Below are 24,836 nucleotides of genomic sequence, written 5' to 3'. Positions count from 1 at the left end.
TTTTATTCTCTTACATTTAAAGTTATAATCTAAGAAACAGGAAAATATGCAACTAACCATTTGGGCTTACCTGAAATAATGTATTTAAAATATTTAGAAAGTAGGGGCTAGGAGTAGAACTTAGTAGAGCATGTGCATATTAACTGAACCTGCACAAGATCTTGGGTTTCAGTCCCCATCACACCACAGAAATAAAGGGAAAGGAAAGAAAAGTGAGGGAGGGAGTTGGAAAGAAGGCATTATGAGCTTTTAAAAAAAATGTTATTATAGGGCTGGGAATATGGCCTAGTGGCAAGAGTGCTCGCCTCGTATACATGAAGCCCTGGGTTCAATTCCTCAGCACCACATATATAGAAAACGTCCAGAAGTGGCACTGTGGCTCAAGTGGCAGAGTGCTAGCCTTGAGCAAAAAGAAGCCAGGGACAGTGCTCCCTGAGTTCAAGGCCTAGGACTGGCCAAAAAAAAAAGTTATTATAAAGGTGATGTACAGAAGGGTTACAGTTACATAAGTCAGTAATGAGAACATTTCTTTTTGGACAGTGTCACCCCTTCTGTTACTGTCTCCCAGTTTTTCCCTTCCATGCCCTCCCACAAGTTGTACAGTTCATTTTCAACATAGTGTCTAGTAACACTGCTGCATTTGTTCATCCTTTGTTTCTCCATTCGTGTAAACTTAAAAAAAATTATATTCTTTGTACTTCATTCCCAAACGTAAGAAGTTATACTAGACTATAGAAGTCTTCACATTACAGTACAATACTTGCTCTTTTTTCTCCTTTTTCTTTTCTTTTTAATCATCCCATTTTCCCATGGCACATGCAAGTCGGGATCTGTCAACTGAAATTGTGTTTGTTGAAACAGCCTAATTTCTAGCAGGCTATAATGCTTAACACAAAAGCATTCATATAGAGAAAGCCAGCCTAGCACATCACTGGGAGTCAGTTGTGCCCATTGTAGTGTCATGTGGTAGGGCAGGAATGAGGAAAGGCCACCTGACAGATTTTAACTTAATCTACAATGTTTAACTAAGAGACGCAGGGTTGCAATGAAACTCTTGTCTTCTCACTGTGCCAGGTGCCTTCTTATCAAAAAGGGAAGCTATGGATCAAAACACATTCTAATTCAGGCTTTGCCACATTCCAGAGAGTGACGCGATTGTATTTGTTAGGCTTGAATAATTGAAAAGTTCCCTGCAGTAGTCAATTCAAAAAGGAGTCAGTGCTGTGGAGAAGAAAGTGGGTTCATCACTTGCACACAGTATCTAAAGTTATGTGTATGTGCATCTTCTGTATGTAGATATAGGCACTAAAAATACTATCTGTAAAATTACTGGTACAATATGATTATATAAGATAAAGCTAAACAAAATGAACTCCAAGAGATGGAAACAGGAGGATTTTCTTGTTGTCGTTATGTTTAATGTACTAGGTGAATTTCCTTTGGTGTACCCCCTGTGGTCACTGTATATGATTTTGGTACTCTGGATATCTTATATATGCTTATCTGAACTAGGGAAGGGAAAGAAAAATGAGGGAGGGTGTAACAAATAAGACAAGAAATATACTCACTACCTTATTATGTAACTGTATCCCCTCTGTATATCACCTTGTCAATAAAATTTAATTTAAAAAAATTACTGGTACAGCACAGACTTGCAGCTCTAGAAGCTGGAAAAGCTTAAATCAGTTATTTCTAGATGAAGTCAAGCCATGCTTTAGAAAGGTAAGGGGATGAGAAAGGTAAGGTGTTGAGATGATGCATGCAGCAAACTTTGTATAAATTGCACTGTCACTTGCTCTGATGGACTAGTTACAAAATGGCACCTTCCTTCTGGCAGTCTTGAGGAAGGCTTTAGTATCTCATGGGCTGGATTTTTTCATCCTGAACTGCTATACTGGCTACAATCACGCTGAGATGAGAATGTATCTGTTTGTTGACAGCATGAAAGACCTTTGAATTACTTTACATTTCTTCAGCAAAAATTCCATTACAGTGTTTCTTTCAATAAGGTACTTAAATGAGGGTCCTAAACAGCATTTCAAGGGAGTTTCATGAAGTTAATGCACGTTGCTTCTATGTGACTGGAGGTAGTGCTGTACCTTGGTAGATCGAGGTCAAATTTGGAGGTATTTGGGGAATATATAGAGACCCCATTAGAATGCCCACCCAGTCAATCAAGTAAGTGAGCCAGGATGTGAAATTTGCTCTGTTGCAACCTGTTTTATACAATTAGAGTGTGCATATTAACTTGTCAGCCCATGCTTCCTATTGTGAAGAGAAGCTAGGGTTGGGGTTATAGCTCAGTGGTGCAGTGGTTACCCTGAATGTTCAAGGCCCTGGGATCTATCCTCAGAAACAGTGAGAGAGGGGCTGGGAATGTGGCTTAGTGGTTGAGTGCTTACCTAGCAAACATGAAGGTCTGGGTTTGATTCCTCAGCACCACGTAAGTAGCAAAAGCTAGAAGTGGTGCTATGGCTCAAGTGATAAGAGTCCTAGCCTTGAGCAAAAAGCTCATGAACAGTGCTTAAGGCCTGGGTTCATCAAGCCCCAGGACTGTCAAAAAAGAAAGAAAGAGAGAGAGAGACAAAGACAAAGAAGAAAAGATGGTAGAGAGGGAAGGAGAGAAACAGATTTTTCAAACCCTGATTCCCCTGCAACTTTTGGTTAAATGAACTCTTTCTTGAGCTACCTTTATGTTGTACTTTGTTAAAGCTTTTTTTGTTTGTTTTTTTGCCAGTTTTGGGGCTTGCTCTCAGGACTTGAGCACTGTCCCTGAGCTTCTTTTGCTCAAGGCTAGCACTCTACCACTTAAGCCACTGCACCACTTTTGGCTTTTTCTGTACAGTGCTGCTGAGGAATCGAACCCAGGGCTTCATGCATGGTAGCCAAGCACTCCATCACTAAGCCACATCCCCAGCCCCCACTTAGTTAAATTTGGGCCAGAAATGTTACCATTCTTTACATCAAGAATTCAGGTTAAAGAAGAGAAATGAACAAAGCTACCCTTCTGTATAGAGAATTAACAGATTGACCTGTGCCTTTCAACCACACTACGAGCTTGGAGCTTACGGGGATTCAATGCATGTATCACTTCATGGTTTTGAAAAGTGTGTGCAATTGACTTGGAGCTTCTTAGTAGCACTATGATAGTACTTATTTAGCATTGCAAAAACTCAAGCCCAATTTTCCTTTTAACACTCATCACCTGGGGAAAACAATAGGCGATCAAGATCTGAAAGAAGATAAATATGCTTATTGTTGTGCTTGAATTGTCAATCAACAACACTGTTGTTGTTGTTGTTTTTTTTTACTAGATTTTCCAAGAGGTAAAAAGCAGTGATATTGCTAAAACTTTCCGCAAGGCAATCAACAGGAAGGAGGGGATCTGTGCTCTGGGAGGGACTTCAGAGCTGTCCAGTGAAGGGACTCAGCATTCCTACTCAGGTAATGGACTCCAGGTGATGGAGATGGGATGTGCTAAATTAGAGTAGCTACTCAAAGGTCATGAAGGGAGGGTCCTAATTAAGAAATCCACAAAGCCAGGTGCCAGTGACTCATGTCTATAATCCTAGCTGCTCAGGAGGATGAGCTCTTGAGTACTACAGTTTGAAGCCAGCCCAGGTAGACAAGTGTGAGAGAATCACATCTCTAATTAACCAGCAAAAAGCCAGAAGTGGAGATATGACTCAGTGGTGGAGCATCCATCTTGAGTGAAAAAGCCAAGCTAGAGTGGAAGGCCCTGAGATCAAGCTCCAAGACTGGCACAAAAACAAAATAAAGAATCCCAGCCAGGTGCTGGTGGCTCCCACCTGTAATCCCTAGTTACTCAGGAGGCTGAGGTCTGAGGATCAAGGTTTGAAGCCAATTTGGGAAGAAAAGTCAATGAGACCCTTAACTGCAGTTAACCACAAGAAACAGTAAGTGGAGCTAGGGATGAAGTGGTAAAGTGCTAGACTTGAGCATAAAAGCTCAGGGACAGCATGGAGGCCCAGAGTTCAAGCCCCACAACAGGCCAAAAATAAATAAATAAGAAGAATACCACTGATATCCTTGGTTAAATGCACTTGACCTTGGATCTACTGCCATAAAGTTAATAGGTTTTTATTGTTTTTTTTTTTAGCTTAAGAAAGACACGATTCATGTCATGATAGAACATATTACAATACAATTATGCAATGCTATAAATGTAATTTTTGTACTAGTACTGGGGCTTGATCGCAGAGCCTGTGTGCTGTCCATGAGCTTTTTTGCTCAATGTTAACACTTTACCATTTGAGCCACACCTCCACTTCTGGCTTTTTTGATAGTTGATTGGAGGGTTTTTTTTGTTTTTTTGGTTTTTTTTTTAATACGAGTCTCATGGAGTTTCCTGCTCAGGGTAGCTTCAAACCGTGATCTTCAGATTTCAGCCTCCAGAGTAGCTAGGATTACAGGCATAACCCATCAGCACTTAGCTTATACATATGATTTTTCAAAGACTTTATAAATAACTTCTCTAAGGAAGTCTAGTGTACAAAGAGGATAACCACATATTTGTTCAACACTGCTATTACTACTATTTTAGGGTTTGGGGGTCAAAAGATTAATACAGAGTATGAACTGATTTTTTTGTTCCTAATTTTAGAGGAAGAAAAATATGCTTTTGTTAACTGGATAAACAAGGCTTTGGAAAATGATCCCGACTGCAGGCATGTTATCCCCATGAATCCAAATACCGATGACCTGTTCAAAGCTGTTGGTGATGGAATTGTTCTTTGGTAAGATGCTAACTTGTTTTGTATACAGATTTCCAAAGATGCCCTTCCATAAACTTGCTCAATTTGTTTCTGGATGCTTGGCAGTTCCATCTCAGGAAAGAAACAAAAGGAGAATTACCTCTCTTCAGTCCCTTTTGTTTTGTTTCATCTCTTTAAGTCTTTCTCTATAATGAAAACTGTCAGAGACTGGGATATTCTCTATAGAACAAAATCTCAGCATCCATTTCTTCTCATCACTGAGCAAGCAGAACATTACTACCTCGTTCATTTAAGTATGTCAGTATCTATTTATTCTGAAATGCCATAGCTTAAAGGGAAAAAAAGAGGCTACCTTCAGTTCACTCTCTCCAGTGACCTATTTTTGAAAAAAGCTCTTGTCACTGTGGCTGCCCCATAGCCAGCAGGGTCTTGGCAGAAGTGATGGGAAAACCTCAGCATTCTCTGCTGCTGCTTTTCTTTTCAGAGGCAGTGTAGCCCAGTGGTTAAGAGCATGCTCCATGGCTAGTAGGGCCAGGTTCAAATTCAGGTTTGTACACTCAGTAGCCATGCAGCTGTAGACTAGAATAGTCAACTCCAATGTGTTTTAGTTCCTTTCTGCCATGAGCATTCTTAATCCAGAAATCTGAAAGCCAAAATGCTACAAAATCTGAATCATTTTAATATGACACCACAAGTGGACTGCTCCACACCTGACCATATGTGACAAGTCACACTCAAAATACAGGTGCACTAAAATACTATATAATATTACCTTCTGGGCCAGGGGTAGATCCATGGTACAGAGGGAGCTTGCCTGGCATGTCTGAGACCGTAGCTTTTATCCCTAGCACCACAAAAAAAAATCAAAATTACCCGTTGGTTATGTATATACAATATATATGGCACTAATGGAATTTGTGTTTGACTTATGTCCAATCCTCATAATAATCTCATTATGTGTATGGAGATATTCTGTAATCTGCAACACTGTGGTACCAAGTGTGAAATATGTACCTTCCACATCCCCAACCCCATGCGGTAAAATTTAGACTGAGACTCTAACATTTTAATTCTTTATAGTACTACCTCTAAAAAAAATTTATGGTGAGAGTCCCAGTAGCTATGGTCTTATGAGCACATAAGATGATGCTAAGTGAAATGAAGTCCATGTTATGGAAACGACTGTTATATCACTGTTGTAATTACTTTCAACATGCCATGTGAAACCGTAGCTTCCATTGTTGATGATCCTCTTGTATCCTCTTCCTGTGATTGTACCCACACTATCACTGTATCTTATCTGAGTACATTGGAAACTGTATATATTGGTATTAGAATTAGGGAAGCGAAAGGGAATATCAAAATCGAGAGACAAAGGATAAAAAGACAAACGACTCCAAAAGCAATACTTGCAAAACCATTTGGTGTAAACCAACTGAACAACTCATGGAGGGAGAGGAGAAGGGGGGGGGGAGGGGGGAATGAGGGAGGAGGTAACAAATTGTACAAGAAATGTACCCACTGCACTGCCTTATATATGAAACTATAACCCCTCTGTACATCACTTTGACAATAAATAAGTAATTATTCAGAAAAAAATTATGACGAATAGGGAAAATCATGCGTCTTTTCCATATACTATGTACGTACATAGAACATACCATGTTCCATCTACTATGTATGTTTGAGGCCCTGAAGTTCAGTTCTCGCCACCAAATACACTTAAATAAATATATAAATAAATAGTACCAAATACAAATTTACTTTCTAGCCAGATACTGGTGTCTCACACCTGTAATCCTGGCTCCCTGGAGGCTGAGATCTGAGGATCACAGTTTGAAACCAGTGAAGGCATCGAAGTCCATAAAACTCTTTTTTCCAGTTAACCACCAGAAAACTCGAATTAGGGGTGTGCCTTAAAGCAGTAGAGCCCAACTCTTAAGCAGAAAGAGCTCAGAGGTAGCACTTTGGGCCTGAGTTCAAGCCCCATGACTAACAAAAGAAAATAATTATTTTCTTTCTAATAAGTGACAGACTGTAGCCTAACTAAACTTTCTTTATGCCTCCACTGCATTACCAGTAGCATATATCGCGTATGTAGCTTCATAAGTCACTCACAAAACATGTGGTAAAGGGGGCTAGGAGTGTGCCTTATTGGTACGCTGCTTCCCTAGCATTTGCAAAGCACTGGCCTCCAGTCCCAGCACCATGAAAAAAGCAGAAGTAAGACATGATTAAATGAAACAATCTCCTGCTAGGATGGGGCTATAACTCAGTGATAGAAGATGAGGTGAGCCTCATGTGTGAGTCCCTGGTTTTCCCATAGCATCAAAAAACTCTGCTCAACAATGGAGAGTAAAATTTAAATATAAATTAAATAATGTAGAATAGTTGCAGTGTGTATTGTTTAACATATTTGTTCATGGAAATGTTTCAGTATGCAGATTATTCATTTTCAGAATATAAATAATACAGGGCTTGGAGGGCTTATGTGGCTGAGTGGTCGTCTAGTAAACTGGAAACCCTGAATTTAAGCATCAATATTTCAAAAATTGTAACCCTGAGAAACTATGTCCCTATAGAGTCCCAACTACTACTATAAACATTTTGGTAGTGTTTTGGGTGTTGGTTTTGGTGGTGGAGATCAAAAGCCCAAAGTCTTCTGTATGATATGCAAGCAGTTTGCCACGAAGCTTATTATATACCTTCAGCTCTGGTCTTTTCTCTCTTTTTTTGCCAGTCCTGGGGCTTGGACTCAGGGCCTGAGCACTGTCCCTGGCTTCTTTTTGCTCAAGGCCAGCACTCTGCCACTTGAGCCACAGCGCCACTTCTGGCCATTTTTTGTATATGTGGTGCTGGGGAATCGAACCCAGGGCCTCATGTATATGAGGCAGGCACTCTTGCCACTAGGCCATATCCCCAGCCCTGGTCTTTTCTTTTTAGCATTTTTATTTGTATAGTTTTTATTGTGATCAATCAACATGATGAAATTCATGTATTACATTTCTTGTTTAGAGCACATGAAACACATGCTATAAGGCTTATAGACTCTTTAAGAGTAATTTACTCTTTTTTTTTTCATTTTTGTTGCAGCAAAATGATCAACCTTTCAGTTCCTGATACAATTGACGAACGCGCGATCAACAAGAAGAAACTTACACCCTTCATCATTCAGGTATACCCTGTTCTCCACTCTTGCTATGAAACTGTGGTATAAAAATGGGAAAGCTTGTTCTACACACTGTAGTCACCACATAGGATCTCACTTATTCCTCAGAGTGAAAACTCAAGAAGTCCATAAATTCACCAGAGGTTAATATGATAACTGTGTTGCAAATGCCTACCTCATTTCAAAACCCTATGATCTTCTGGTGATAAAATGTTTCCAGGCAGCCACTACCACTTCATACCTGTTATAAACCCAGCTACTTAGGAGGCTGAAGATTACAGTTGTATTCCAGCCTGGGCAGGAGAGTCTGTGAGAGCTTCATTTCCATTTAGCCACTAAAAAAGTCAAAACTGGAGGTTTGGCTTAGATGGCAGAGCACCAGCCTTGAGTGGACAGCACCCAGGCCACAAGCTCAAGAACAAGTATTTAAACCCTTCATGAGTTGGTCTGTTTAAAGGAATGGAGGGCTGAGAATGTGGCTTAGTGGTAAAGTGCTTGCCTAGCATGCATGAAGCCCTGGGTTTGATTCCTCAGCACCACATAAACAGAAAAAGGCAGAAGTGATGTTGTGGTTCACATGGTAGAGTGCTAGTCTTGAGCAAAAGAAGCTCAGAGACAGTGCCCAGGCCCTGAGTTCAAGCCCCAGGACTGGCAATTTTTTTAAAAAGGAATGGAACATTCTTTTTCCATTGGATGGATATTAGACTATTAAATGGTAAAAAAAAAAAAAAAAAAAAAAATCTCCTCAGCCACAGGCATCCCAAACCTTGGGCTATAGAGATCGGTCATTTCTCGAACTTGACTTGGGTGCATGCCATACTTCTGGACTCTCATTTAGATTTTTTTTTTGAAATATGACACTACCCACATGGATATGTTTACTGTGGCCACTTGGGCTTTTCCTTTAGTGTCAGCACAATTCAGAAGGGGCCAAATAAAACATTTGAGTGTTATTTTTCAGTGAAAAATTTCACTGGGAAAAATGGAAAGGTCAAAAAGCAAGTGTAATAGTAATTTGGCTGTCTTGCAGGAAAACTTGAATTTGGCCCTGAACTCTGCTTCTGCCATTGGGTGTCATGTTGTGAACATTGGTGCAGAGGATTTACGGGCTGGAAAACCTCATCTGGTGTTGGGTCTGCTTTGGCAGATTATTAAGATCGGTTTGTTTGCTGACATTGAGTTAAGCCGGAATGAAGGTAATGGAACACAGTCATTATTTGGAAAGTGGTTTATTGGGGGTATCTTTCTGTTCATACAAACTATTATACTTTCACTTAAATTGAGGTGATAAGATGATAACTAGAATTAACATAAGATAATGCTATAGAGTTATTCAGGGAAACAGTCTAATTATAACTCTTCTTTTGTAGTAATTTACATTTGTCTGGCACTTTAAATTTTATCTACAATAAAGATACGAAAGTAATGTTCCCAAGTCCCCAAAGGTAACAGCCTTTTCTGTAGGGTCCACACAACCTCTACTGCATGACGCCCCTGAGCTCCATGGTAGGCTATGTCCTATTATTTATAATTCCTTTTACATTCTGTCATAGATTTAGACTGCTTTCACAGTCTTGCCATCTATCTTAGTGTTCCTCTATTTCCTGAGCCAGAAAAAACAATCCTCCATCCTTTTAACCGCATAGACTTCTAGATTTCATTGTTTACAGAGTGCATGTTTATATGCAGTTCAATGACCATCAGGCAGTAGGCAGTACTCTAAAATGTGAAATGTTGAGTGCCCCTCCAAATATTCGTATTTTATTCCAGAATCCCCAGAATCTCTCCCATCATCATGGTCCTCAATTCCTTTGATGGAAGATTATATATTTGGGATTCTCCATATTTTTTAAGGTCTCATAGTATCTGCCAAGTCCTATGTTGCACATTTACATATCCTAGGACTGGCCATTGCACATTTTTAATCTACTCAGCAAGTCTTGCTTCTTTTGTGTGATACAAGGAATAGAATCCAGGGCCTCGTGCATTCTAGGCAAATTCTCTACCACTGAGCTAAATACTCCCCTAGCTCTAAAGGTTTTGCTTGGTTTCTGTTTTTTTCTTGATGAGAGGATCTGACAGTTACCTTGTTTGATCTTTAACTCCCAGACTCATATACTAGCACCAACCAGTATGTTGGGAACAGAGAGGTGCCACAAAATTCCAGCTGTGACCCACTACTCTGCCAGACTTGGTGGATTCCAATATATTAAAGGATCTAGAAAGAAGCTTCTCTAATAGTTTGTCCGTTTTCCCCTTATTACTATTTTTAGTGCTGCTTTTATTTTAAAGATTTTTTATGTTTACTTTTATTTACTTTTTTCTTTTATTTTGGGTTCAAGTGATCCTCTCCCTGAGCCACGCAAGTAGCAGTGACGTATGCCCACAGGCCTAGGACTAAGATGATATTTTTGAATGAATAAAATTGCTCCAGTTAGCTGGGCGTTAGTGGCTCTCTCCTGTAATCCTAGCTATTCAGGAGGCTGAGATCTGAGGATCGAAGTTCAAAGCCAGCCCAGGCAATAAAGTTCTTAAGATTCTTATCTCCAATTACCCACCAGAAAATTGGAAAGTGGTGCTATGGCTCTTTAGTGGTAGTGTTGGCCTTGAGAAAAAAAAAAAAAGCTCAAGGACAGCACCTGGGCACTGAGTTCAAGCCCCATGACCAACTAAAAAAATTGTTCTAGTTGCTGACATTCTTCATATCAATGTTAGCCTTTCCTAATTGATAGAAAGTGGGGAAAGAAAATAAAATTATATTGGCTCATGAAATAAATTAGATATGTAGATGTTCAGCTGTTTGATTCTTTCCAGCCTTTGATTTGGGGGGAAATGGGGAACTCAGAAGGAGGGCTCTCTACAAATGGACACGCTGCTTCTGATCTTGCTTAAATGACACAAATCTATCAAAGATGATCTTTGCCTGATAGAGGTATGATTTGAACTTCAGAAATCAAGTAGTACTAACCTTCTTGTCCAACATTTTGTCTTTCATTTTATGGGAGGCAATTATTTCATAAGAGCTAGCCAACTTCTTGGATTCGAAGTCTTTCTTTCATAATGGGGATGGATCTCAGGGCCCTACATACACATACTAGTTAAGCACACTACCACTGAACCACTGCTCCAGCACCTCTAGATTGCTTTCCTCAAAAATTCCCCCAATTTTGGATATTCTTCTCCAATCCCTGTTTTAAAACTACTAAATTAGGACAGTTAATGCAAATATCTAATTATGTAGAAAATATTAAAGTCTATAAATGTTAAAATCTTAATTTGGTATTTACAATGTTATATGTTTGCTACGCATTCTCACAATACTATGTCTATATTAGTGTCACTCTGTAAAATAATTATCTACATATATATATTTACTTATTAGATAGACTCATGAAACCAGAACTATGCTATACTAGTTCCTATATCTCTGTTACTTAAGATAGTGTCCAAAAGACTGGGTGAAGCTGGGCATGATAATACACACCCAAAAGCCCAGCCCTTGGGAGGCTGCGACAGGAGGATCATAAGTTCAAGGCTAGCTTGGGTAACATAGCGAAACCTTCACTCCAAAGAGAAACAAAAAGGTTCAGTAAACTTGGCATGACCCTCTGTCATAACATACACTGATTGAAGTTTTTATTTTCTTCAGCGCTGGCTGCTTTACTTCGAGATGGTGAGACTTTGGAGGAACTTATGAAATTGTCTCCAGAAGAGCTTCTGCTTAGGTGGGCAAACTTTCATTTGGAAAACTCAGGCTGGCAAAAGATCAACAACTTCAGTGCTGACATCAAGGTAACTGCAAAGAACCAGGATGTTCAGAGGAATATAATGACCTAAGGAATTGCATAGCTCATAACAGGACAGTTCTAATGGTATCACTATCACCAAGCCATGTTGCCTCTTGGCCTTGATATGGTAGATTTCATTTTTTTAAGTCCTTTTGATTTATTAATCTGTACTCTTAGGGGCTCTGGCATGCCAGGCAAGCATTGACCACCCACCACTCCAGGGCTTCTATGTAGATTTTAGAAGAGAAGTAGCACCAAATAAGTAATGTGAGCACCAAATCTTATTCATGCTATGAAAGTCAACACCTTCTAATGATAATGTTTTATATTCTGCCTATTACTGAATATGGAGTTTAAAAGTTGCAACATGATCCTTCTGTTCCTGCCTTTCTCATGCAATGGGCCTGTTAGAAAAGCCACAAGGAAGAGCCAGGTGCAGATGGCTCATGCCTATAGTCTTTGATGCTCAGGAAGCTGAGATCTGTGAGTGGAAGTTCAGAGCCAGCTTTGGATGGACACATACATCCATAAGATTATCTCCCATTAGCCAGCATAAAGCTGGAAGACAAGGCTCAATGGTTGCACACCAACTGTGAGTGAAAAACCTGAGCAAGAGTACAAGGCTTTGAATATGAGTCTCAGTATTGGCACACAGACAAAAAGAAAGAGAAAGAATGAGAAAATAAAGTGGAGACATCCACATTACTGTCACCATCTCTGTTCTTGGTTAGTGGTTTTTGTGTGTGTTCTGGTCCTGCGGCTTGAACTCAAGGCCTGGCCTCTGTCCCTGAGCTTTTGTGCTCAAAGCTAGCACCGTACCACTTGAGCTACAGCTCCATTTCCAGCTTTTTGCTGACTAAATGGATATACGAATCTCTTGGGCTTTTCCTGCCTGGGCTGGCTTCGAACCGTGATCTTTAGACCTCAACCTCCTGAGTACCTATGATTACAGGCATGAGCCGCCAACACCTGGCTTCTTGTTTAGCTTTGTATCTGTTGTATTCTCCCATCTGTAGAAGTTGATTTCTTGAGGAAGTGGTGAGTGCCTATTATTTCTCTGAATCCTGCCTCAGCCCTTGTCCTAGTACCCTTCCACTGAGTCTGGCCTCTAAAACAAGGCCTGGTACATAAAAGCCTTGCAAATAGTACTGGAGCTAGATTGAGCTTTCATACTCACTACTTAGCATGAACAGTCAAGGCAAAAATCTACTGAGGCAGGAAGGCATTGGTAACATTCACTTACTACATGATGCCTTTGGCTCTTTACATAGAGAGGGACCAAAATAGGTGCAAGAAATACAGTTGATTCCCACATCTTTGCATTCCACATATGTACATTGAATATATGGGAAGCAAAGATAGACAGATAGACAGACAAATAAATGGAAACCTGTCTTACTGAACATGTACAGACTTAATTCTCTTGTTGTTACACCCTAAATAATGTAGTATGCCAACTATTCAGTTAGCATTCCCATTGTAATTGGCATTATATCTACAGGTGACTTAAAGAGTATAGAAGGATGTGTTGTACAAATCCTACATCCATTTACAAAAGATGCTTGAAGTATGCTTAAGCTTGCTTTTGGTGGGGGAAGGGCATGTCCATGAGCCAATTCCCCCATCATAACACTAGAGAACTTCATTGTTTCATTTTCCTCAGTTGACAAGACTCTCTTGAAACTGCCAGTGTAGATACAAGGAACAAACCAGAGGGTCTTTACCAGCTGTCACTGACCAGCAGGGATATGAGCACAATTTCTTGGGATACTAACAATGCATTCCCTGGTGAGAGGAAGCTGTGGGATATTTGCTGTACTGAATTGTTTTTTGAATGAAATTAAGGATCCCCCTAAAGTATAAGACCCAACTGACCCAATCTCCACTTTCAACTTATGCCACATGTCCAGCCGGGTATATTCCACCTCATATTTGATGTGTAACCAAAACCCCATTTATAAATGGGTTTCATGTACTGGGACATACTTTCAATATATGAAAGAAATTTAAAAAGAAAAAGAAAAGTAGTTTTCTTTTGAAAAGTGAAGAATGATTTGATAATGTGAAAAGTAGCTTGCAATTTGTCTAATCCAAGTTTAAAATTTTTTCCATGGGGGCTGGGAATATGGCCTAATGGTAGAGTGCTCACCTCATATACATGAAGCCCTGGGTTCATTTCCTCAGCACCACATAAACAGAAAAAGCTGGAAATGGTGCTGTGGCTCAAGTGGTAGAGTGCTAGATTTGAGCAAAAAGAAACCAAGGACAGTGCTCAGGCCCTGAGTTCGAGTCCCAGGACTGGCCAAAAAAAATTCCTCTGTTGAGTGCCTTTCAGGCTAGCAAGTGCAGGCTGCTGGATCTGTGCTTCAGTGTTCTTCTTCAATGTGCTGGATTAGATGATATATGATTGTTGATGTGTCTTTAGTGAGTAAGTGGAAGGGAAAGCACTTTCCTAGCTACAATGCACCCTGAGTGTTAGGAACTGGGCTAGCTTCTCCCAAATTACTCTGAAGTGGCTTTCACTCACTGATTCCCCCTCCCCCCTTCTTTGAACCATTTGTAGCACTGAAATGCAAACTCCCTTCCATAGCTGGTTTAAGATGCAGCTTTTGTGGGCAGCTCCTGGTGGTTTCCTATTTGGCAGGTCTGGCATAAATTCACCTGAGATTAGGACACACATGGTCTACAAAACTTATTATCAGAAACACTTCTGATACCCTGGCTGAACACTGGAAGCTCAGTAATAGAAAACTGCTATTGGTGGATAGGTAGCATTCTGATGGAGCAGGATTGAAGAATCTTGACTCCAGTTTTTATATGTTCTAGAGAGTTTTATTTGATGGGTATGGAGACACTTAGCATATTTGCACTTGTTACAATGCTTTCCAAGATATATACCATGGAGATTCCACAGAGACTAATTCATCCCTCCCGTCCCTATAAACTAATTCACTCCTCCCAACCCCAAGATGAGCAATTCTGCTTTGTTTTTTATGTATTCCAGAGAAGAGAGTGTCCAAGAACTTAAAACAAAAGGGAAGCTTGAGGCCGGGGGTATAGCTCAGTACTAGAATGTTTGAACTTGTCCTGCAGAGGACAAGCAAGGAAGGCCATGAATGAGGAGGGGAAGGAGGAAGAGGAGAAGAGAGATTATTTAAGTATATTCCAATCCTAAAAGGTTAACTCTATAAAGAGTTAAATGTTATTCTACCAACTGTTTCTCAATGAAGACTTCTTGACATTTAAATGTGTAGTTAAATATATATTTTAACATAACAGATGTCTTCTCCATAGGTTATGATATATAGATATAGATATATAGTGTCTTGTAATAATATAACCTATTTATTTTCTCTTTCCCTATGCTTCCTGGATTTCTGGTCTACTACTTTTTCCATGCTTTTTTTAATCTATCAAGCTTATTGACTTCAGTAATTCAGTGAAGGTACAGAAGAAATATTTATTAACATTATTGATGACTTCAATAAGTTGTACAGTCAATCCAGTTTATCCATATTCACACTAGACAACAGTTTGCTAGATGCATTATGGGGTGGGGCTAAATTCTGCTAGATTTGAAGACAGATTTGTGCCATATAGTTTCACAGAATCTGATGTGCATATCTTTCTTAACATGGCACATTAGGACACATTCATTCTGTGTAAATGTGATCTCACTGACATTTTCAATTCATTTGTAGGATTCCAAAGCCTATTTCCACCTTCTCAATCAAATTGCACCAAAAGGACAAAAGGAAGGTGAACCACGGATAGATATTAACATGTCAGGATTCAATGTAAGTATAGGTACTCTTGAGTTCTACAGTCTTACCAAAATTGTTGCCTATTTCTTATGAATAGAAGAATTGTGATAACTGCATGTAGTGGTGTTAACAATTTTAAGCATTATATTTTAAAGTATTATTATATATGTAACTCAAGGAGGAAAAGATAGCTTTATTTTATTTGACAAATAGTGAGTTCCAATAATCATGATGGTATTCATTGATACAGATGATAAAAACCATTCAAATCAAGTAAGGGAAATAAGGACTGGCCACTAGCCATTTGCAAGTATTTGGATTATAAACACAGCAACAGACTTAATGATTACATTTTTATATCTAAATTGGCAATGTTTTGTATTCAGAGTCATGTGAAATATGTTTACAAAATCCTGATCTATGAAATCCAATTTGAGGAATCAGTTAGGGACCATGTTTCCTGATTATGTCTGTATATTGTTCAGTGACTTTGGGCAAGTTCCCTCCCCAAATTAGATTTCACTTTGCTCATCCATTTTTAAAAGTTGGACTAAATTAATTGTCCCGGTTTTTAGAATTCTGGATTTCTCTATACCTATTACATACAAAATACATTTTCTACTATTCAAGAAAAGTCCATGTATGTATTATATTATGCAATTGGTTTCATTGATCAAACTAAAACTGAATTTATAACTGACTTATGTGCTTATATTCCTATCTGTATGGTAAAGGCAAAATACTTTGGCTCGGGTAATTCTTGATAGATATAAGGGACCAGTGTTTGCACAAAGGGAGCTGTCTGGGATGGCTGGGAAGATGAATGCACATCTAGGTAAATGCGACTGATTCTAATACACTCCATCAGTCAATTCTCAGCCTTCCTAAACCATTCTGTTCTTTGGGGCTTCCTTCTCAGAATCCTTCTAGGATTCTCCTAACAACCCAAGAATTGAGTACAAAATGCTCTGACATTTGATGTCATACACAATCTTGCTCTATTTCTCTTGGCCTGTGTTATTTTCCTTAAATTTGTATTTCCTAAGTCTCTTTTCCTAATACCATCCAAGTACCTTTAGTCATTTTATAAAAACAAACACCTTTTTTCCAGTATCACTCACCATTTTCAACTATACACCTTCCTTAGAACCTAATTTGAAAACATGAGCAGTTTTAAATTTATGTAAATTTCTGTCTTTCAAAAAAATCTAACTTAGCCCCTTTGGGGGCATAAGAGATGTAATTAATCCTAATTGAGTTCAATTTAGTGAATACTTAGATGCATGGTCTGGCGCCATCTGTGCTCTTTAAGGGTACTGCATGTTCTCCTGAGCCACTTTCCTTCTTTTTTTCATTAAAACGTTTTACAATAAATACCATGTGTTGACTAAAAGAAAGTAGAATTATCTTACCAGCCTATAATTATAGGGAAAATTTATATCTTCGTAAGGACTTTAAAAGATGTCATTTTATTTTACTTCAACAGGAAACAGATGATTTGAAGAGAGCAGAGAGTATGCTTCAACAAGCAGATAAATTAGGTTGCAGACAGTTTGTTACTCCTGCTGATGTTGTTAGTGGAAACCCCAAACTGAACCTAGCCTTTGTGGCGAACTTGTTTAATAAGTACCCAGCGCTGACTAAGCCAGAAAATCAGGATATTGACTGGACTCTACTAGAAGGTAATGAAGTTTTGCAAATTCAAATGTGTAGGGTGTAGAGTAGAAATATAAAAGACATAGTGATATCATAATATTAGTTTAATCAGATCCATTGTCCTCTTGGCTTTAACAAGTGAATAAAGTAGACAAATTAAAAAGTAGAGATGGGTGAGTAGAAATGGGAGGCTTCTATATAGAGATAATAATGCAAGTAAACCAGGCGCTGGTGGCTCACTACTGTAATCCTAGCTACTTGGGAGGCAGAGATCTGAGGATCATGATTTGAAGCCAGCCCGGCAGAAAAGTCCCCATGAAATTCTTATCTCCAATAAACCACTCAAAAACCAAAAGTGGTACTGTAACTCCAGTGGTAGAGTGCTAGCCTTGAGACCAAAGAGGCTCAAGGACAATCCCCACAGCTGACTCCCCCCCCCCAAAAAATGCAAGCAAATTTTTTAAATAAAGAATACTGGGTAGAAGTTGAGATCAGTGGTAGAGGACCTGTCTCATGTGCTCAAGGCTTTGAATTCCTATGTCTGCCTGTTACTTTGAAGTATGCAAATTTGAGGAGCTACTGGAGAAATATTAACGGAAAATGGAATTTTATAAAGTTTGTACATCTCTATAGGGCTAGTGACATAGCTCATTTTGAGACCCTAGGTTTACTCCCATGCACTGCAAAAAGGAAAGAAACCAAGTCAAGTACCAGTGGTTCATGCTGCAATTCTAGGAGGGACTTAGGAGGCTGATCTGAGGATCATGGATCAAAGCCAGTCAGGGCAGCAAACATACCAGACCCTTTATTTCAATTTACCAAGAAAAACCTGGAACTGGAGGCATAGTTCAAGTACAGAGTGACACCTATTAGAAAACGAAATTGAACAAGAAGATCTTAAGGCCCTGAGTTCGAGCCTCAGTACATGCATACATACACACACACGCACACACACACACGCACACACACACACACACACACAATGAAGAAAGAGAATGTAAGGAAAGGTACATAAACCTAACTTGCTTAACGGTTTGCAACGGTATGGCTGAATTGTTTAATTTTGAAATAAAAAGAATTTTAAAATGTTTATTTATGGGGCTGGGGATATGGCCTAGTGGCAAGAGCGCTTGCCTTGTATACATGAAGCCCTGGGTTCAATTCCCCAGCACCATATATACAGAAAACGGCCACAAGTGGCGCTGTGGCTCAAGTGGCAGAGTGCTAGCCTTGAGCAGAAAGAAGCCAGGGACAGTGCTCAGGCCCTGAGTCCAAGGCCCAGGACTGGCAAAAAAAAAAAAAGTTTATTTATGTTGTTTATGTTTATGTGGTACTGAGCAATCAAATCCAGGGCCTCATGTATGCTAGGCAAGCACTCTACCATTAAGCCACATCCCAACCCCCCCTAAGAAGAAAGAATTTTTAAGGTATAAATGTAGACAGAATGGGGCTGGGAATATGGCCTAGTGGCAAGAGTGCTCGCCTCGTATACATGAAGCCCTGGGTTCGATTCCTCAGCACCACATATACAGAAAAAAGCCAGAAGTGACGCCATGGCTCAAGAGGTAGAGTGCTAGCCGTGAGCAAAAAGAAGCCAGGGACAGTGCTCAGACCCTGAGTCCACACCCCAGGGCTAGCAACAAAAACAAAACAAATAAACAAAAAAATGTAGACAGAATATAGTTAGAATGCTTAGGAAGTTCATACTGGATAAAACCTATACATATGAATAGAGCAGATCAAATCAGCTAATACATAGTTTGATGCTATCTGTACATATACAAGACATTTAATGAATGATTCAATATTGTTTGTAGGAGAAACTCGTGAAGAAAGAACCTTCCGTAACTGGATGAACTCACTTGGTGTTAATCCCCACGTGAATCATCTCTATGCGTAAGCCATCCTACTTCTGTTGTAAACAGGAGCATCAGGGATGTGGGCTACATACATAAGGACAGCACTAATGATTTTCAAGATAATTTGTAGCAATTTTTTATATTGGAAAATGTCAAATGATGGTTTCTATCATCATTTTCCTAACATAAAAAGCCAAATTCTTCATTTCCCTGGTCACTGTCTATAAGTGGGAGGATGTATGCGTATTTTTATGATATGCTAGGGCACAGGTACTTTAGAGTCCAGCAGACCATCAATGGTGCCTTGGGGCCTTTGGCTCACAGTTCTCTCAGCCTACAATATTCTTGGCCCACATATAATGTCTCATATCCTTATTTTATTCCATACAACACAGTGGCTTCACCTGCATTTAGTGGTTCATATTCTTAGCAATTCTATATCCTCCTTGTTTTCCAGACTGCTGCCTAGCACTGACCTAAATTCGCTAAACACTGGCCCTAATTCTGTGTTTTTTGTCATAGCACTTCAGTATACTCATATCATCTCTTTACTCATATACTTGTTTAGTGGTCACCCCTCCAAGTGTAATGTAAGGAGAGATATTCCCAGACTTTAAAACAACATCTTGGCTGGGTGCCAGTGGCTCATGCCTATAATCCTAGCTACTCAGGAGGCTGAGATCTGAGGATTGCGGTTCAAAGCCAGCCCAGGCAGGAAAGTCCATTAGCCTCTTATTTCCAATTAACTACCAGAAAACCAGAATTGGTGCTGTGGCTCAAGCGGTAGAACGCTAGCCTTGAGCTGAAGAGCTCAGGGAGCACGCCCAGGCCCAGAGTGCAAGCCCCACAACCAACAAAAAACAAACAAAAACCCCCCAGCATCTTGCTTGCCAAAAGGCACTGAATTCAGCAGCCTTAACTCTGTTTTCAGCACAGACTGATAGAAAATATGAGTCTTTTGTGTTGTGGCTTTTATTATGTTTTTAACAGTGTAATGTTAGTTTTTAACAGCAATTTATTTAATTAAAGGAATTAAAGTCTAGCTATCTGTAATCACTGATTTTTTTTCATCGTTAGTGACTTGCAAGATGCCCTGGTAATTTTACAGTTATATGAACGAATTAAAGTGCCCGTGGACTGGAGTAAGGTGAATAAGCCTCCATACCCAAAACTTGGAGCCAACATGAAAAAGGTATGTAATAAAGTTACCACGTGTCTTATTAACACACTATTTTTTACTCTCGACCTGCTTCTTTCATTTTCTTAAGCTCTGAAGTTGGGGCTTCTCCAAGACAAGAACTATGTCTTCTTTTACATGCAAATACTTAGCAGTGTACAATCCACACAAATGAGAATGCAGATTAAACAAGCGGAAGTTTTGAAGCATTCATTTCCTTTGGTGTGTCTACAGCTCGAGAACTGCAACTATGCCATTGAATTGGGGAAGCATCCTGCTAAATTCTCCCTGGTTGGCATTGGAGGCCAAGATCTGAATGATGGGAACCAAACTTTGACCTTAGCTTTAGTATGGCAGCTGATGAGGAGGTACAGTACACACTTATTAGCTCTTTAAGCTCCACTGTAATGCAGTATAACACTCCTTTTACCACTGTAATACCACTTTTCAAATAAGTAAGCATGTGCATGAGTATACTTTTGTACCTAATTTAAATTGTGGCATGAATTTCACTCTTAAGTTATATCTGAGCTGTCATGATTCCCTTTTTACCTAGAAAACCTGACATGCGGACCTAAGCTTCATTTAATATTTGAAGTTAACATGAGCTATATAGCAGGGACCTTCTCATAAAAAAAAAGTCTTCAGGATAAAATATGAACATGCCCGTGTACCCATTTGGAAGTGATCTCAACATTAATGCTAAAAACATTCATTATGACTGGATGCAAGCCAAAGCATAGCTCATTTGAAGTCCTTACCACTGTTAGAATACCATAGAATGTGTCTGCACATTTAAGCACCATGATTCTTGTTTCTACACTACAAAAGGTAGATGAGGAACAAGCCACTATTCATTCCAATATTTTTCACATAGCATGAATGGCTTTCCTTGAAATCTTTACTCTTTTAAGAAAGATACCATAAGAAGGCATCTTTCTAGCCAGGTGCTGTTGGTCACACCTGAAATCCTAGCACATTGAGGAACTGAAATCTGAGGATTGCAGTTCAAAGCCAACCCAGACAGGAAAGTCAATGAGATTCTCATCTTCAATTAGCCACCAGAAAACTGGATGTGGAGCTGTGGCTCAGAGTGGTAGAGCACTAGCCTTGAGTACTATTGCTTAGTGAGAGCACCCATGCCCTGAGTTTGAGCCCTAGAAGAAACACAAAACAAAAGACTGCTTTCTGATGCTTGCAGTTTTTTTCTACTGCTTCTCTTAGATACACCCTCAATGTCCTGGAAGATCTTGGAGATGGTCAGAAAGCTAATGATGATATTATTGTGAATTGGGTGAACAGAACATTGAGAGACGCTGGAAAATCGACTTCCATTCAGAGTTTTAAGGTAAGAAGCTATATTGACTATTACATATTCTGTTTGCTAAAATAGTATCTATAATTTGGAAGAACTCCCTTTGGTTTTGTCAGTGCTAATCATTCTCAGGCTCCTGCTATGATTTCCTTCTAAGTTGCTAGGCTTTGTCTTCAGCATTTTATGTAAGAATACACATGTGAAAGTGTACATCTTGGAATTCTTAGCTTGTTTTCCTTTCTACTAGGACAAGACCATCAGCTCTAGTTTGGCAGTTGTGGATCTAATTGACGCCATCCAGCCAGGCTGCATAAACTATGACCTTGTGAAGAGTGGCAATCTAACTGAGGATGACAAGCAGAGTAATGCCAAGTAAGGGAAACTAGAATCTCATGGAAAGAGCACAGGCTTTGCAGTCAGGCAGATATGATGGTTAATTCTGGTTCCATCACATCCTTGAGACCGGGGGGAAATTCTTTAAGGTTTTAGTAGTATTTAACAGGTGAGATATCATTCACACATTGTCCATTTCACCTATTTAAAGTTGACAGTTCAATAATGTAATGTGCTCACAGAGTTGTACAACCATCACCACAATCAATTTTAGAACATTTTCATCAGTCAAGAAAGAAGCTCCAAGCCGGGTATGTAGCTCATATCTGTAATCCTAGCAACTTGGGAGTCTGAGGTCTGAGGACCACAGTTTGAAACCCGCTGTGGCAGGAAAGTCTGTGAGACTCTTATCACCAGTAAATTACCAAAAAGGCAGAATTGGATCTGTAGCTCAAGTGGTAGAACACTAACCTTGAGCAAAAGAAACTCAGGGATAGTGCCCAGGCCCTGAGTTCAAGCCTAAGGACCAGCAAAAAAAAAAAAATAGAAGCAGCAGCAGCTCCATAGCAATTAAAGTCATTGCCCCCACCAAGCCTGCAATGACCACTTACCTACCTTCTACTTATTTGCCTTTGGGGGACTTGTTTTCCCTATCTGACAGTAATTTGTCCTTCAACCACCATCTCCCAATGTCCTCCTTCCCATAGCTTCCCAAACTTCTGCTGCCGTTCCACACCACTCTATGAGAGTCTACATATGCCTAGGTCCTTTGAAGAGTCTGCATATGACAGTACAGTTCAGCCACTAGTGTCATTTGCCTGAGTATGAACAAACCTGAAGAAGGTTGTAAGTGATTCACATCACCAGCATAGGCAGATCATCATGGCATTTCCACCATACTTAGATGGGAAAAGTGGCTTTGAGTCTGAGGTTCTCCGTTACTCAAATGAAGCCAGTACGGTTTACAGTAAAAATTTTTATAGAGATTGAAACATAAAAATGTATACGGCCAGGTTCCAATAGCTCAAGCCTATTATCCTACCTACTCGGGAGATTGAGATCTGAGGATTGAGGTTCAGAGCCAGCCCAAGTAGGAAAGTCTGTGAGACTCTTATCTCCAGTTAGCCATCAAAAAGCCAGAAGTGAAGCTGTGGCTCAAGTGTTAGAGCACCAGCATTGAGTGAAAAGAGACAACACCTAGGCCTAAGCTCAAGCCCCAGTATATATGTGTAGGCACAGACACACTTAGCATTGCTAGGCATAGTAGTATATACCTATCATCTCAGAACTTGGGAGTCTGAGGCAGGGGGATCAGTTTTGATGCCAACATGGCCTATGTTCAGAAACTCTTGTCTCAAGAGCCTTAGCTTTGTGTCTGACTTTTAAGGTTGCTTTAGAGAATTATAAAAATGATGTAGTATATGCTCTAAAGGAAATCAAGAACAAAGTTAAAACAATGGAAGCCTTAATCTAGAACTTTGGTGCTCATCTGTCTTATTCATTATTTTCCCCATCTTCTCTCTCTTTATTTAAATACATCATTGTCTTTTACTATGTCAAGTTGATCTTGCTCAATCTCATGTTGGCAGGCGTCTTACGGAAGACTGGGCCTTAAGTTTCTTATATTGCAACACTGCTTAGAAAGTTTCTTTTCTACGTGTCTCTTTCCTTCTTCACTCATGGCCTAGACTGTAACCTAGATCCATGATGCCTAATGAAAACCATACCAGTGAAATCTGAAAAATCCGCCCACAGCAATGCTTTCTTAAAAGCTAGCTAATGAGCAGTCCTGCAAGTTTTGGAGTTACGCACATGATTTCATTATTTGAAAAAATATACTTATAACAGAATAAAAATTTAATATCCATAAAGATTATAGCTGGAATGAACCTGGAAAGTGCTTATAATTAAGTGAGATGTGTTCTTGCCAGTTTCCCTAGCTGTGTATGTACAGTCCTTTGGTTCTATTCTTTGCTTGCCCTTTCTGGTCCTTAGTTCAGTCACTGTCCCCGGTAGATTCTCTTCTCCTGCTTAAATATTTAGAAGCACTTGCTGTATCTACCAAAGCAATTTGAATTTTGCATGTGGCATCATTTTCTGCTCCATATCTCTCAGTTCCCATAAGGGTGTCTTGAGAATACAACCAACCTAGGTAATTGCATGTAGAATTTCATTTCCGCATGAAGTCAGTGATTTACTCTCAATTCTAAGCTCCTGATAGAACAGATAAGTAAATAAATATTATTAGTCCAAAGCAATAGACTGTAAACACCTGCCTTCGCTTCCAAGCCAAAATAAAACAGAACATGTACACACACAAAATAAAATCCTGATTTGTCCTTTTGATATGAAAGTTTTGCATCTCAGCCAAATGATTATAAAATAGAAAATAGATGTTTCACAGTGTCCTTGACAGACAAGCATTTCTTTCATCTTGATTTTATTTTCAAAAAATAGGTATGCTGTATCCATGGCTAGAAGAATTGGAGCCCGAGTGTATGCTCTTCCTGAAGACCTTGTGGAAGTTAAACCCAAGATGGTCATGACCGTGTTTGCATGTTTGATGGGCAGGGGGATGAAGCGAGTGTAAAACAACACATCTCAATAAAACCAACCATGTTCCCAGGTGCATGATTATTAGTAAGTCAGCTATTTCCAGGTGAAGTGCTCGCGGCTTAAGAAATTCTTGGTCACCTAAAGGACTTTTCATTTTAATTAACAAGAGTAGCTCACCATGAGAGCCCTGAGGGGAATTTTCAGGAAAAAAAAAACAGCTTCTTTTTCCCCCCACAGTCAGAGTTGAATCTGTCAGGCATACCTAAAGTGTGTGCATCGTCAAAATATTTTCTTCTTTTCCTGGAATGCTATCCTTGACATCTCTCACTGCTGCGTATATTTCTCCCTGTTTCTCTCCCCTCTTAGAATGCCCATCTCTTGAGATTTGCTTAGATGGTTGCATAGGAATATTGTTAGCCAGTCATTTGTTTTCCATCTTGTCTGCTAACTCTTATTCAAGAACCATGGGCAGAGTTACATAGA

At 39.5% G+C, this 24,836-nt stretch overlaps 1 protein-coding gene across 3 annotated transcripts in view; it reads left to right on the top strand.

Moving 5' to 3' along the window:
• Pls3 (plastin 3) overlaps positions 1-24,557 on the top strand; it is an 85,220-nt gene extending 60,663 nt beyond the window's left edge. For all 3 annotated transcript variants that reach the window (XM_048335760.1, XM_048335762.1, XM_048335761.1), the window contains exons 5-17: positions 3,315-3,444; positions 4,625-4,757; positions 7,830-7,911; positions 8,936-9,101; positions 11,555-11,697; positions 15,395-15,490; positions 16,944-17,139; positions 18,931-19,009; positions 20,050-20,164; positions 20,384-20,517; positions 21,374-21,497; positions 21,712-21,836; positions 24,255-24,557. In XM_048335760.1, the coding sequence (XP_048191717.1) occupies positions 3,315-3,444; positions 4,625-4,757; positions 7,830-7,911; positions 8,936-9,101; positions 11,555-11,697; positions 15,395-15,490; positions 16,944-17,139; positions 18,931-19,009; positions 20,050-20,164; positions 20,384-20,517; positions 21,374-21,497; positions 21,712-21,836; positions 24,255-24,387 (1,656 nt within the window). In that variant the 3' untranslated portion in view covers positions 24,388-24,557. The remainder of the gene's footprint in view (positions 1-3,314; positions 3,445-4,624; positions 4,758-7,829; positions 7,912-8,935; positions 9,102-11,554; positions 11,698-15,394; positions 15,491-16,943; positions 17,140-18,930; positions 19,010-20,049; positions 20,165-20,383; positions 20,518-21,373; positions 21,498-21,711; positions 21,837-24,254) is intronic.
• Positions 24,558-24,836: the final 279 nt, after the last annotated feature.

The sequence above is a fragment of the Perognathus longimembris genome, chromosome 28 (assembly GCF_023159225.1).
Source record: "Perognathus longimembris pacificus isolate PPM17 chromosome 28, ASM2315922v1, whole genome shotgun sequence".
NCBI classification, from domain to species: Eukaryota; Metazoa; Chordata; class Mammalia; order Rodentia; family Heteromyidae; genus Perognathus; species Perognathus longimembris.
This window is presented reverse-complemented; position numbering and strand designations above follow the sequence as displayed.